The following is a 12,718-nucleotide window of genomic DNA, read 5'->3' as shown; positions in this document are numbered from 1 at the left end:
TCTTAACGTTTTCTTTTAATGTTTTATTGTAGGTCAGAATATCGAACTGGCCCAAGGAATCTCCGGGTTCATGGTTCAGTGAATTTAAACGTGGAAAAATCGTAAGTTCTCCTACACAGCTTCTTATTTCATTTCATGTTGCCTCCAGGAGGCGTTCGTGTTTTAAAGAGAATTTTCCGTCTCGCTCCTTCATCACAATGTCTTGATTATTGTAATTCTTTCCCTCAGCCTTCTTCCTTTTCACCCCGCCTACATCTCACTCCTGAAACTTTGACATCCTTCCTTTTGCACAATTTATGCTTTTTCTAAACATTTTTGTTCCTATTTTTTTCTTCTTTTCTTCCTGTGCCTGCACCCACACTCTCACTTTTCTACTTCTGCAACTTGAGCTCCTTTTTTTTCTTATTCTTACTCTTTCTCTTTCCCTCCATTTGTCCCCAGTTAAACTACGTCGATGTGGCAGAAAACAGTATCAACACTGTGCAGATGACCTTCCTGAAGCTTCTGAGCTCTTCGGCACGGCAGAACTTCACATACATTTGCCATCAGTCTGTGGCCTGGTACGACGCGAAGGCTGACACCTACGACAAGGCGCTGCGCTTCCTGGGCTCCAACGATGAGGAAATGTCTTACGACAATAATCCCTTCATCAAGCCGCTGATGGACGGCTGCTCGGTAAACACTCACTTTCAAACTTTGAGTTTGCAATTAAACTTTTTCTAAAGCCCAAGAAATCCCTCTAATCCTCCCAAATATGTAGACGGTTTCAGGGAAGAGCTGGCGAGTATTTATATAGGACATAGCAGTAAGGATTCAGTCAAGCACAGGTCAATAGCTGAAGTGGGAACTTTTAAAAGGCACAGACCACTATTTTTAGATTACATTTTTTGTATTGAGTCCTTGATAAGTTATTTGCATCCACAGCATAAATAAAACTGTTTCAAAAGAATTATTTATGGAAAGAAACAAACATCTTTGTCTGAAGCTTCAGAGGTTAATTTAACCCTGGTTTAGTCCCAGTACTGCATCTTAAAATTAGTTGTGTGATTAACTGGTGTCAATCTGCCTTCTTTTTTTTCTTATGTTTTCAGTAGGGTTTTTAACTTGAGAGATGTCATAAATTACTAAAATGTTGATAATTTGGACAGTAAACCAGATCTTTCTATTTTTGGTTTTGGGAAAATCTACCTTTTTTTTTTTTAATCTAAATTTCAATGATTATCTTTTGATTTTTTATTGTATTTATAATGTGCAGTTCAACACAGAATGATAATATAATGTGCTTTATAAAGCACATTTTAAAAAACAGAACGTCTCCAAAGTGCTGCGCAAAGTCAAACATCACAAAATAAAACTAAAATGAAATAATAATGTCATTAAAATAATAAGACAAGGTAAAAGAATTTAAAATAAATAAATACCCAATAAAATAACTAAAAGAACAAATGAAATCATGTAAAAGACACAGAGGACCACACAACTCATGCAGTGTTAAAAGCCAAAGAATAAAAGTGGGACTTTAGACGAGACTTAAAGTACTCTACTGTGGGGGAAATTCGGCAGAGCATTCCAGAGTCTAGGACCAACGATGGAGAATGCCCTATCCGCTCTAGTTTTAAGTCTCGTCTGAGGCATCACAAGCTGGGACTGGCCCTGAGACCTTAAAGTACACACAGGGGTGTAAATTTGCAGTAATGTAATGAGGACCCAGTCCATTTAAAGCTTTAAAAACAAACAATAAGATCCTAAAATCGATTCTAACATGTACAAGCAGCGAGTGCAGAGAAGCTGGAATTGGTGTGATGTGCTCATGTTTTCTGGTCCCAGTCAGAAGTCGTGCTGCAGAATTCTGGACTAACAGCAAACATGAAAGTGCATGCTGGCTGATACCTGCATTAGGGCTGAGTGATATATCGAATATACTCGATATATCGTTGCTAGTCCCCTGTGCGATATAGAAAATGCCTATATTCATCATATTCGAGTATCCTGTTGTCACGCAGTTGTTTTTAGCAGTGGGCGGGGTTTTCTCCCTCCTCCTTGACTCGCCACCGCTTTGCACAGAGAGTTAAAGCAAGCGCACCTCGTTACGTACATAACGTGAGCTACGTGCTACGTCATGAGAGGCAGCGTGTAGCCACTTTCTCACTAAATTTGGCGACTTTTTGTGAAAAGCGACAAATCTAGCAACTTTTACTGGAGTTATTGGAGACTTTCCTGTGTTTTGGCGACTGACTTGAAAGTACATATTGTAAAGTTATTGTCAGAACGAGAGTCTCTCCCCGTCCTAAAGCGCTCAGTCGCTCCGGCTGCAGCTGCAGCCAGTCAGAGGAGCAGAGGGGACACCTGCACGACTCCACCTACAGTCACAATGAACAGCCAAAACCGCCACTGATCCCGCTCCGGATTACAGAGTGGGATGTAAAGTTTTCACGTCACGCAAAAATAATTAATTATATTTGATTACATTCACAGCCTCTGTCACTTACTCACCTCATCCACTGTGTGTGTGACACAAGCATATTTATCTAGCTCGTCATGTCTCTAGAAAGTACAGAAAGGAGTGGGAATCAAACCCTGAATTAAAAACTGGCTGAAGCCGTTTATTGGAGACGATACGAGGACATTCTGCCTGTATTATAAGACTGATTTCTACGCTAAACTCTGCGATTAAAAAAATACACGACAACTCAAAAACGTATCCATAAAGCAAAGCCTTATAATAGTTCATCATTTGAAAATTCACCCCCGAGAGCTCCTATTTTCATACGTTACATTTATTACATCATGTAAAGTCACTTTATTTTGTTTTAAAATGACATGTTTCTGCCACTGCTTTAACTGTTCAATAAATACGGTTTTGATCAGTTTGCGTCGTTACAATTTCATCCTTTTGGCATAAATGTTTAAAATCAGCAGATCTTAATGCAGTATGAACAATTATGTTTTAATGGAGACATAAAATCATCTTACTGATGTGATTGTATGCACCAAAGCATTAATTCAAGGCTGAGGTAAATATCGAGATATATATCGTACATCGTGACATGGCATAAAAATATCGGGATATTACTAAAAGGTCATATCGCCCAGCCCTAACCTGCATAATTACTGTTGAAGTTGTCCAGTCAAGAAGAAATAAAAGCGTGCACAACTTGTTCCAGAACATGAAAAGATAAAAAAAAGTTTCATTTTTAACAAAAGACGAAGGTGATAAAAACTTGATTCTAAAACGGCGTTGACCTGTTTATCAAGCTTAAAATCACCATCCATAGTGACACCAAGGCTGGTGACCTTGTGACGCACAAAATTTTGAAGTGGTCCCAAGTCAAGTCATATCCTTGACGACGGGCAAACTAGAATGTGTTGGGTCCTATATAACTGATACTTGCAATGTGATTTAAACATTTGACCACAGAAAATGTGCTGTAAATTGTTGTTAGAATTGCTTCTCATTGCTTGTTTTGTTTGTTTGTTTTTTTACCCTGTCCTGTCCAGCATCATAGCATACATAGTGGCAATCTGTGTGACCTATTTAGCCAGGCAGATTTGCTCTACCAAGGGAGACATGTCTTATATATGGCTGCCCTTGATATTCTGACTATTCTTTCTATTATTATTTTTATTGTAATCATCAGTCCTGATATGGCAATGCTGAACCTGGCAGGGAAAGAGAAGGTAAAAAGAGGGGGAAAAAAAGAAAGAAAGGAAAAGACAGAAAGTGTGAAGGGAAAAGCTGGCTAAGCTGCCAAAATCACAGTATTTGCAAAAAATATATATTTATACACACACACACACACACACACATACATAATAAAAATGAATTATTTATCAATTTGAAATTTACAAATATATTAATATATATATATGTGTGTGTGTGTGTGTGTGTGTGTGTGTGTGTGTATGTATGTATGTATGTATGTATATGTGCACACAGAATTGATTGTTTTTCATGCTTTGTATTTGCAGCAGAGGCAGGGCTATTCAAAGACAGTGATGGAGATCAACACTCCCCGCATCGACCAGCTGCCCATCATTGATGTCATGCTGAATGACTTTGGGAACTCCAACCAGAGATTTGGCTTCGAGGTCGGCCCTGTGTGTTTCCTCGGCTAGACACGATCCTTCTCCCCCGCTGAAGGACAGGGTCAGAGGGTACATATTAACACCCACATGCTGAGATCTGACAACCATCACCTTCTCTACCAGTGAAGCAAAAACCTTTTTTCTTTTGTTGCCAAGAAGTTCCACTCAAGTCCGGAGGAGAAGAAGAAGAAGAGAAGTACCCTCAGGCCCTGTCATGGAAGCGCTGCCCTGGGGAAACTACTTCTCGCCCTTGTAGGGCCAGAATCACATGACTTTAACTTGTAATGGAAGTGACATCAGGAAAAGGACATTTGTTGCAGTGGCGGACAGTTGCACACTTTCAGCAACAGAGAGGATCCACTCCCCCCTTGTCCTTCCCACCACACCTCCCTCTCTGGATGCTCCAGGTGCTACTCTGAACACAACCACAGAGGTGCTTTTGTGCAGAATCGCAAAACACTCAAGGTGCTACAAAAAGTGCTTTTTGATCAAACTGTAATTATTATTATAATTATTTTGTACAATATTGTTCCTCTCCGAATCCACTCTAAAACTTTGCATGTGCCAGCTCTTAAAGTTTGATTAAATATTTGGCTAAACTATGTTAGGATAAATCCTATGATCTTATTTAATTTCTCTTAACAGATTTGATAAGAAATATGTCGTCTGAAGACACCCAGGACATACAATTGACAAAAACTTCAATTTGTATGTATGAAGTAATCCTTTTGTAAATAATAAGTATCATCATTTGACTTTTATGAGCTTAGCCGAAGACACACACACACACACACACTCAAACCAAAAAGCATTTTCTATGTATTATCCAGATAAACCAGTTAATATTCCCATCAGGAAGTTAAACCATAACAAATTGAGACGGTATTATAAATATTCCAGACAGGGCTCTTCTTTAAGATAATTGTTATCCCTCGGTTTCCTAAAAATAAAAATAAAAATAATTGACTTTTCACAGTCAGCGTTTGCAATTCTGTGATTTTTAACTAACCAGAAAACTGTTTCACACCACACAGCACTGTGTTCAGTTGTTTAAAAATAAAGAAACAGAGAGGCCCTGTGGATATTTCGTTGTAACAATGAACTAAATGTTTTCATGTGCCTTGAATTGTTCATGCAAAAATATTAAAACTGTGTTCTGAAAAATGTTGAGTTGACTGACTGGCTTGTTGGCGAACTGAAGGCAGAAACAACTGGTCCCTTTTTGTGATTCTGCGCCACCTGGTGCGCATCACTTTCATTGGTTGCATAATTAAAGGAGAATAAGCGGTTCTGAGCTTTCGGATTTTCTTTCATTGGTTCTTTTAGCTTTTCCTCTGACTCATATTTGACTTCGATCTGTTTTCATCTTTACTTCCTCAGCTTAAAGCTATGATAGCCAAGACATGAGACGAACCTGTGTAATAACAGCATGTTTACAACCTATGTACAACTGAAATAAATGTTTGGTGCTTTGCTAAGTGCACATTGCGATCATTTGAATTTACTTGCACATTAAACTATGATAGCAAAGTGACTCCACTGAACTGATGAATGTTAAAATGCAAACTGTCATAGCGCACAACGAGATTTTAACAACACAAAACAATACAATTTTTCACGGCTAACTACACAACAGCCATCTTGGGGGCTGACCAACAAAGATCCCTCACACCTGTCATTTACCTGGCTTTTGCAAGTAGGTAGGTGATACTGACATGTATTTAAAAGTTTTTAAGTATATATGTAGATATATTTTTTAGCCAATTTTTCATGCTGCTGACCACTATAAGAACTCCACAGAGAAGCCAAGTATCATAATTTCACTGTTGTGTCACATTTTGTTGGATGGAAAAAAAAGTCCACATCTGGAGGACAGGAGCGTTTGAGGATTATGCTACACAACGTTGAGCTTTCGACTGACTCCAATCCACTCTTGATAAAACTGTAGTTTTAATAAAGTTTTATTTAATTCAGTCACTGTTTAGCTGTTGTTGTAGGCAATATAATCTACTTTATTAAAGGTTTATTTGACAAGAAAGATGGTTAAGGTTTGGAAAACATCACAAACTCAAATTAAATTATCCTTATCCTGGATTGCTTCCTGCGAACAAATCATTGTATGGAAATACAATGCTTTAAAAGTTTTGTTTAATTAGATAAAACAAACCCCAAAAAAAGACATATTTTGTCTTTATCAGCTCAAATGGTGAATTTGGGACATCACAGTGGCAAACAAACTACTACTTTGGCTGTTACAGGGATCAAAAGTGTTGTTTGTGTCCATTTCAAGACACTGCTTTTAATAAAACATCAACTTTTCTGCAACCACATGTTTCTATCATCGTGCTGCAAATTTTCCGTTTGCAGTTTGTCTGAAACAAAACAGGAGAAACAGCCGCTGTGCTTTCATAAATTGGCCTCTCTGTTGATTTCCATTCTTAACTGAGAACGAAATGCACATACAGATCATGTGAAGAGTATTTTACAGCACAATCTGCATAATGTTGACATGATAATGGCTTCCAGCTTTTATCTGAGCCGCTCAAGTGTCCACAGAAAATGCAAATCGACAGTAATTATCTTTTCTTTCCAGGGAGTTGGTGATTTTGGCAGCGGCAAATATGAAAGTCTGTGGAAATAGAGCATGACAACTATTGCTTATACTTTACAAAACAGATATGACAGAAAACCAATTATAATTTCCAGCATCAGAAAAATGGGGAAAGCAAAAACAATCATATATACTTGTTTAAGCTTATCACTATAACACAGTAACAGAATTTATTGTAAAAATGATCCAGGTCTTCGCAGCTTCAGGTTCAGACTGGAGCTCCTTTGGGAAAAAGAGACAAATATTACAATGTTTTTTGCCTGTTTATCACAGTTTTGTTTTGTACATAGCAACCTCTATGACTCAGCTGTGACATCAACAGTTTCTAAATGTTTCTGACCATTTCTTTGTTGCCCAACAAATGTCACCGATGCCCCTTAAGGCAGCTTTGTCATGAACACTTCACAAACATGTCAGTGGTTTTGTATTGTAATAATAGTCTGTTATTACAGTGTCAAGAACAATAGCATGCCCTTGCTTGTTTTATTGTTGTACCCTTTGTGACTTCAAACTGTCAATTCAAAATCATATCAGACTCAATACTTTCCCTTAAGCAAACATATTAATAGTTAATGCAGTGTAATGCAATCTTTTGTTTAGATCTTTTTAAAACTTGGTCGTCTGGTTGTTTCACTTTTTTAATGACTTGTTTTTACATTACAAATCTCTATTTATCCTCATTTCTGAAAAATATAGTCTACAAATCTCTGCCTACCAGCTTCGAATGCTTTTTAATTAACAATGCTGTGAGAAGCACATGCGGTTTTGGCAGCCTCCGTCCAACCTGTTTTCACTCGCCTGCATGAATCAGTACATCTGTTAGTAGAGCTCTCTGTGTACTTCTCAAACGTAGAAGCTGTCACCGTGGTTGGGTCAGCAAAAGCACATACGGCGATGACTAATCATTAAGTTTGTGTGCCTGACAATTTTGCCTCGGCGAAAGGACAGTAATTGTTTCTACTGTGTTTTTTTTTTTAAACTAATGTAGGGCCACCTGTTTTTCACGGATAGCAGAATGAGTTTTGTGTTTTCATTAGTTTCTTGTTTTTTCTTTTTCCTCACAGATTTAAATGGTAACAGGGTCAAATCAAAGAAAAGGTAACTAAAGATGCAGACCTGGTCTGAAGGCTGTTGCTGGGGGAAGTCGTTGCTAACTGTAACTACCTGCCAAACCATTTACATAGTTGGTATGCTCGCATCATATTGGTTGCTGCCGTTGCATCTGATTAGATTTTAGATTTAGATATTTTTAAAGAAAATGTCCCTCCTTTTACTCTTTTTAACACTATTTTCTTTACACATTCTCTCCTCTCTTTTCTACTTATTTGATCTTTCAGGTTTATGAACAGCTAAATATCACAATGGCATAGATTAAGCCGGAGGACAACAACAGTTCCCACTCTCTGATGTCTGACTTCATAAGACATACAATCAGGTTTTTAAAAAAGAAATTACACTTTGGAGGCTGTGAATTAGTTGCTTGTAAATGTGAGGAAACACAACACACACATACAGACACACTGAAACACTTCAATAAAAAAAAAGCAGCCCTGAGCCACCTCAACACCTCTATTACTGTACCTGGTATTTTTCCTCATATATATGATATATTCATGAGGGGTCTACTCTTCCATGCTATCTTGTTGTCAGATTGCACTATTTTCACAGTATGCAATATATCTGTCCTCGTCTTGTGCTGCAGCAACATAGAAGCAGTAGTTTAAATGTGTAGTTGTTGCATACACTGTGACACAATGTCGCAGATTCATTGGAATGGGGGTTGTAGAAAGGTTTGCATGTGTAATTTACTGGCTGCTGTGCCACACAGATTCACCCAGTAGATTATTCCCATATTCCACCGCATGAGGCGACAGAGCAATTCACTGCTGAATGTTGACAAGGGTCCAGCTGCTGACCACTGAGGACTGAGTAGCCTAATGAGGCGAGACACTTAGCAGTAACAAAAAACAAAGATTGTTTAAACTTTTCTTTTAGATATGATTTTCTGGTAACACTTTTGTTTGTTTCTAGAATTGAAGTTTCTTTATTGTTATTGTTGTATTTTTTATGTATTATGTTGAGTTTTTTGTGTCTGTTTTATTGTGTTAGAGGTTTTGAGTTTTGAGATGGTCATATTTTTTTTTATTTCATTCATTCATTTTCCTAACGGCTTAATCCAATGAAGGGTCACGGGGAAGCTGGAGCCTATCCAGGAAGTCTTTGGGCGAAAGGCAGGGTACACCCTGGACAGCTCGCCAGTCCATCGCAGGGCCACACAGAGACAAACAACCACTCATGCTCACACTCAAACCTATGGGCAATTTATAGTAACCAATCAACCTAACATACATGTCTTCGGATGGTGGGAGGAAGCCGGAGTACCCGGAGAGAACCCACGCATACATGGGGAGAACATGCAAACTCCACACAGAAAGGCCACTTTCCAAAGCAAGATTGAACCAGTGACCTTCTTGCTGTGAGGACACAGTGCTAACCACTATGCCACAGTGGTATTTTTTTTATTCATGATGTTGAAAATGATATTATTTTTTACTGCTTGAATTTTTTTTATACTTTGCACTTTCTTTATTTGGTACTTGAACCTTCTGATCTGTTGTTGGTGTTGGCAAGTATTTACTGAGCCATGTTCTTCATCCTGAGAAATAGCAATAAATAACAATGCAAATTGTTTGATCTTGCTGTCTTTACTTTGACACTTTTGTGAGTCTTTAGGTAGTACCAACCAATCTCACTTGTAAATGCTTTATAATTCATATTTAGATGAGCCTACACCATATTGTACTTAATAAATAAGTAGTTAGTGCTTTGTAACTACCTACAATAATGAATTCATATATTAATAACTGCTTATAAGACATTGGTTGGAAAAGACATTTGTGATTTTGTATATATTTCCTAACCATTTGCACACACCTTAACCATGTGAGTGCAAGTATACACAACAATGTCATAACTGGTTGGTAAATTAGTCAATGCTAGATTCTGAAATGCTTGAATCCACATTATACAGTATGTGGATACAACCACATTGTAGATTAGCTTCTTAATAAGTAGTACTACATTCATAAATGTGTTTACAAAGTATCTACCAATGAGTATTAATGTCAGAAATGTGCTTTATAAATGATAATTTAAGGAATTTTGACTTCTAACTAATCTACAATTGTTCTCAAAAAACATATAAGAACAATCCAGATATATGCTTTGTAAATAATGAACTCAGTATTTGTTAATGCTTAACCAATGCTTCATAGTGTGTAGTTATTATAAAGTGTTAGCAATTTGCTTGTTATGGGTGCCCTTAACCATGTAAGGTTCTGCTCTTATTTATAAATATATGCTATGCTATAAATATCCCAAACTTGACTGACAGTCCTATTTTTAGGATTGTTTTGCCCACCTTGCACCACAACACACTTTTATACTTTACATTTAGTTTTACAAATCATACTTTTTGTAGCATTGACTTAACCCCTGACAAAGCTGCAGCTCCTTTTGATTAAAACATTTATCCTCTGAGTTCTTCTGCAGAGTTGCTTTGTGTCCAACAGCAACAGTAACAAGTGGCACACTTTACATGAATAAAAGGAGGATAAAGATGTCTTGTTTAGAGTAGCAAACTGTGTGTAATTTTCAGTTATTTATTGATGATGGCTTGTATTGAGTGATGTCTCTTTTGTAGCAGGATAACTGTTCGTTTTCTCTGCTGATTTTTTTTCTTCTCTCCTTGTTTTAAATACTGTTTTTTTTTAGCTCTTTTCAAAGTATATTTGAGATGCCAAAGATGCCCTGAGCACTCATAAGCCATAGTGAGTTTGAACTGGACTGAGCCACAAAGCAAGTGGAGAACCCCACCAGGAATGCAGGTCTGTATGATGCATCATACAAACCCCTCTTGTTTGACTGTGCCAGGAAACTTGTGTCTCCTTCTCCTGTCAAAGACACTCAAGTATTCCTCCTTCAACCTGTTTCACTGGGAAACATTCCAACTGCACTGTACTGTGCCTCATCACCCCACACATCAGCTAATTCCTGCTGCTGACTGGTGAGCTGGGAAATGCCTGGGGAAATCCCTATTCCTCGTATATCCAGCATACGCTTGCCTGTCATACACAGACATTGCCTTCAGTAGGAAAAGCCTCACATCCCAGCCATTTCTGGATACAAAAGTGGGTCCAAACTCATTCAACCTGACAGAGCTTTGCATCCTCTTAACTCTCTTGAGAATAACCTCTTCATTTCATTTTTGTAGGAGAGGAGAAACAAATTGCTCCAGAGGGTGGAGAGGACTCCTGCAAAGGAGATGCTCCTGCTGCAGCCTCTGTAAAAAAGCTCTGAGGAAAAGGTCTGAACCGAAATCTAAGCGCAATCTGACATGACTTTTTTTTTCTTTAAATAAAATGTTTATTGCATGTAATGCAGGGTGCTGTTTCAGGAGATGTGTGTAAATGGCTGCCTGTGGAAAATTATTATTGTTTATAGATCTGTCCCACTTACCAAACACTGCTGTTAGGTGCTGCAAAACTGCATGTGACACCACCATACTGATGCAAAGATAAAGCTCTTAGCTACTCAAAACCGCAGTATGTGTCCAAATAAACACACAGCAGAGTTTTTTTTACACTTTAGATAGTTTATTTTACCAGAGTCCTCAATCATGGTTTTCTATCAGTTATTGGTTTTTCCATTCCCAACAGGAAGTGCGGAGAGAAATCCAGCATACTTTGAAGGTTGCGTTATTATAAATTAAAGGGGCATTACTGAACTTTGTCAGATTTTAGCTTGTTGGCAGCCCTGTGAAGGATATGTCAGTGTCTGTCTTGCATCTTGTCTCTTCTCAGACCTCTCTTAAGTCATCAAAATTCCGGTCGTTTTTTCTCTTAATTTTCTTCACTTCCTCCAATAATGTTCTGTCATGTTTACTTCCCTTCAAACAGCAAGTTTAATATCAATTTGCTGGCATTTCAGTGTAATAAAATAAGACAACTCTCCTGTGATTTTGTGTGTTTTGTGTGTGTGTGTGTGTGTGTGTGGTGGTGTGGGGGGGGGGTATCTCACGAAGTGCACTCTCTCGACCTCGGGAGGCTGCAGAGCAATGTCAATGTTTAATCAAAACAGCGAGAGACAGAGTTTATGGGGTTGGATACATATGTAGCATTGCTTTATAGTTTATATTAATGAGCAACATTTAGGATTTAATGTTGTTCTGTGTGTTTTTCATTAGTTTAGATTCACTTCAGAATGCCTGACTTGTGACCTGAGAGCAAGCCATTTACATCTTCAAACTCCCAAAGTAGTTTTGTCCACTTTGGTTTTCCGTCTGGCTAAGTTAGAACAACAGAAACAAACATGTTTCTTCTCTCAGTCAACATGTTTACAGAAAACAAACCATGTTTCTGAGACTACAGCACTCTGTGTCTTCAAGGAGGAATGTTGACACACATCACAGAGTTTGTCATGAATTTTCAATATATTTTTCAAGTTTTATTTGGTTAGAAAGTCCAAACTTTTATCTACAATACTGCAGCTTGGTTTAATTAAACATGCGGGGTTTCACACCCAGAACTTTATCTCTTTTAGAGAAAAATTCTTCTCTGACATAATATTTACACATTCAATAAACAGGTTGCAATGAAACACAGTATTTCTTTTTTCACTGCATATTATGGGACTTCTCAGATTTTTTAAATATTTTTTTCTGAACAAAGAGAATGGTTTATTCAGAGTGGTTCAGCGTTCTGGACAACACTGGCAGAAAAGCAGAGATCTGCAGTATATCCGAGGTCATCTCTTGCCAGTGTGTATGTTTGTGGGTGTCGGGGTGCAAGACTGGATTAGCCAAAGGGTGTTGTTGGCACAGGCTCAAGATAAAATAAGACTTCTTCTGAAGCCGGCTCTGCTTGCCATCAGGCATACAGGCGAGTGTGTGGTCACTGCAGAGCCCTGACAGAGTGGAGAGTTGACAACGACATGGCCACCCAGTGGAGAACTCCCTAAAGG

At 38.1% G+C, this 12,718-nt stretch overlaps 1 protein-coding gene across 2 annotated transcripts in view; it reads left to right on the top strand.

Annotated features, from left to right (window-relative positions):
- Nucleotides 1-5,252, top strand: part of col11a1b (collagen, type XI, alpha 1b) — an 86,445-nt gene extending 81,193 nt beyond the window's left edge. The window contains exons 65-68 of one of the 2 annotated variants that reach the window (XM_079244037.1): nt 33-101; nt 442-675; nt 3,970-4,155; nt 4,243-5,252. In XM_079244037.1, coding sequence (XP_079100163.1) covers nt 33-101; nt 442-675; nt 3,970-4,116 — 450 coding nt within the window. In that variant the 3' untranslated portion in view covers nt 4,117-4,155; nt 4,243-5,252. Of the gene's footprint in view, nt 1-32; nt 102-441; nt 676-3,969 lie in introns of both variants that reach the window. The other variant, XM_079244036.1, reaches the window with a different exon arrangement.
- The last annotated feature ends 7,466 nt before the right edge of the window (nt 5,253-12,718 follow it).

This window comes from Telmatherina bonti, assembly GCF_933228915.1.
Source record: "Telmatherina bonti genome assembly, chromosome: 7".
Lineage (NCBI taxonomy): Eukaryota > Metazoa > Chordata > Actinopteri > Atheriniformes > Telmatherinidae > Telmatherina > Telmatherina bonti.
Note: the sequence above shows the minus strand (reverse complement) of the source record. Positions and strands in the feature narration are given on the sequence as shown.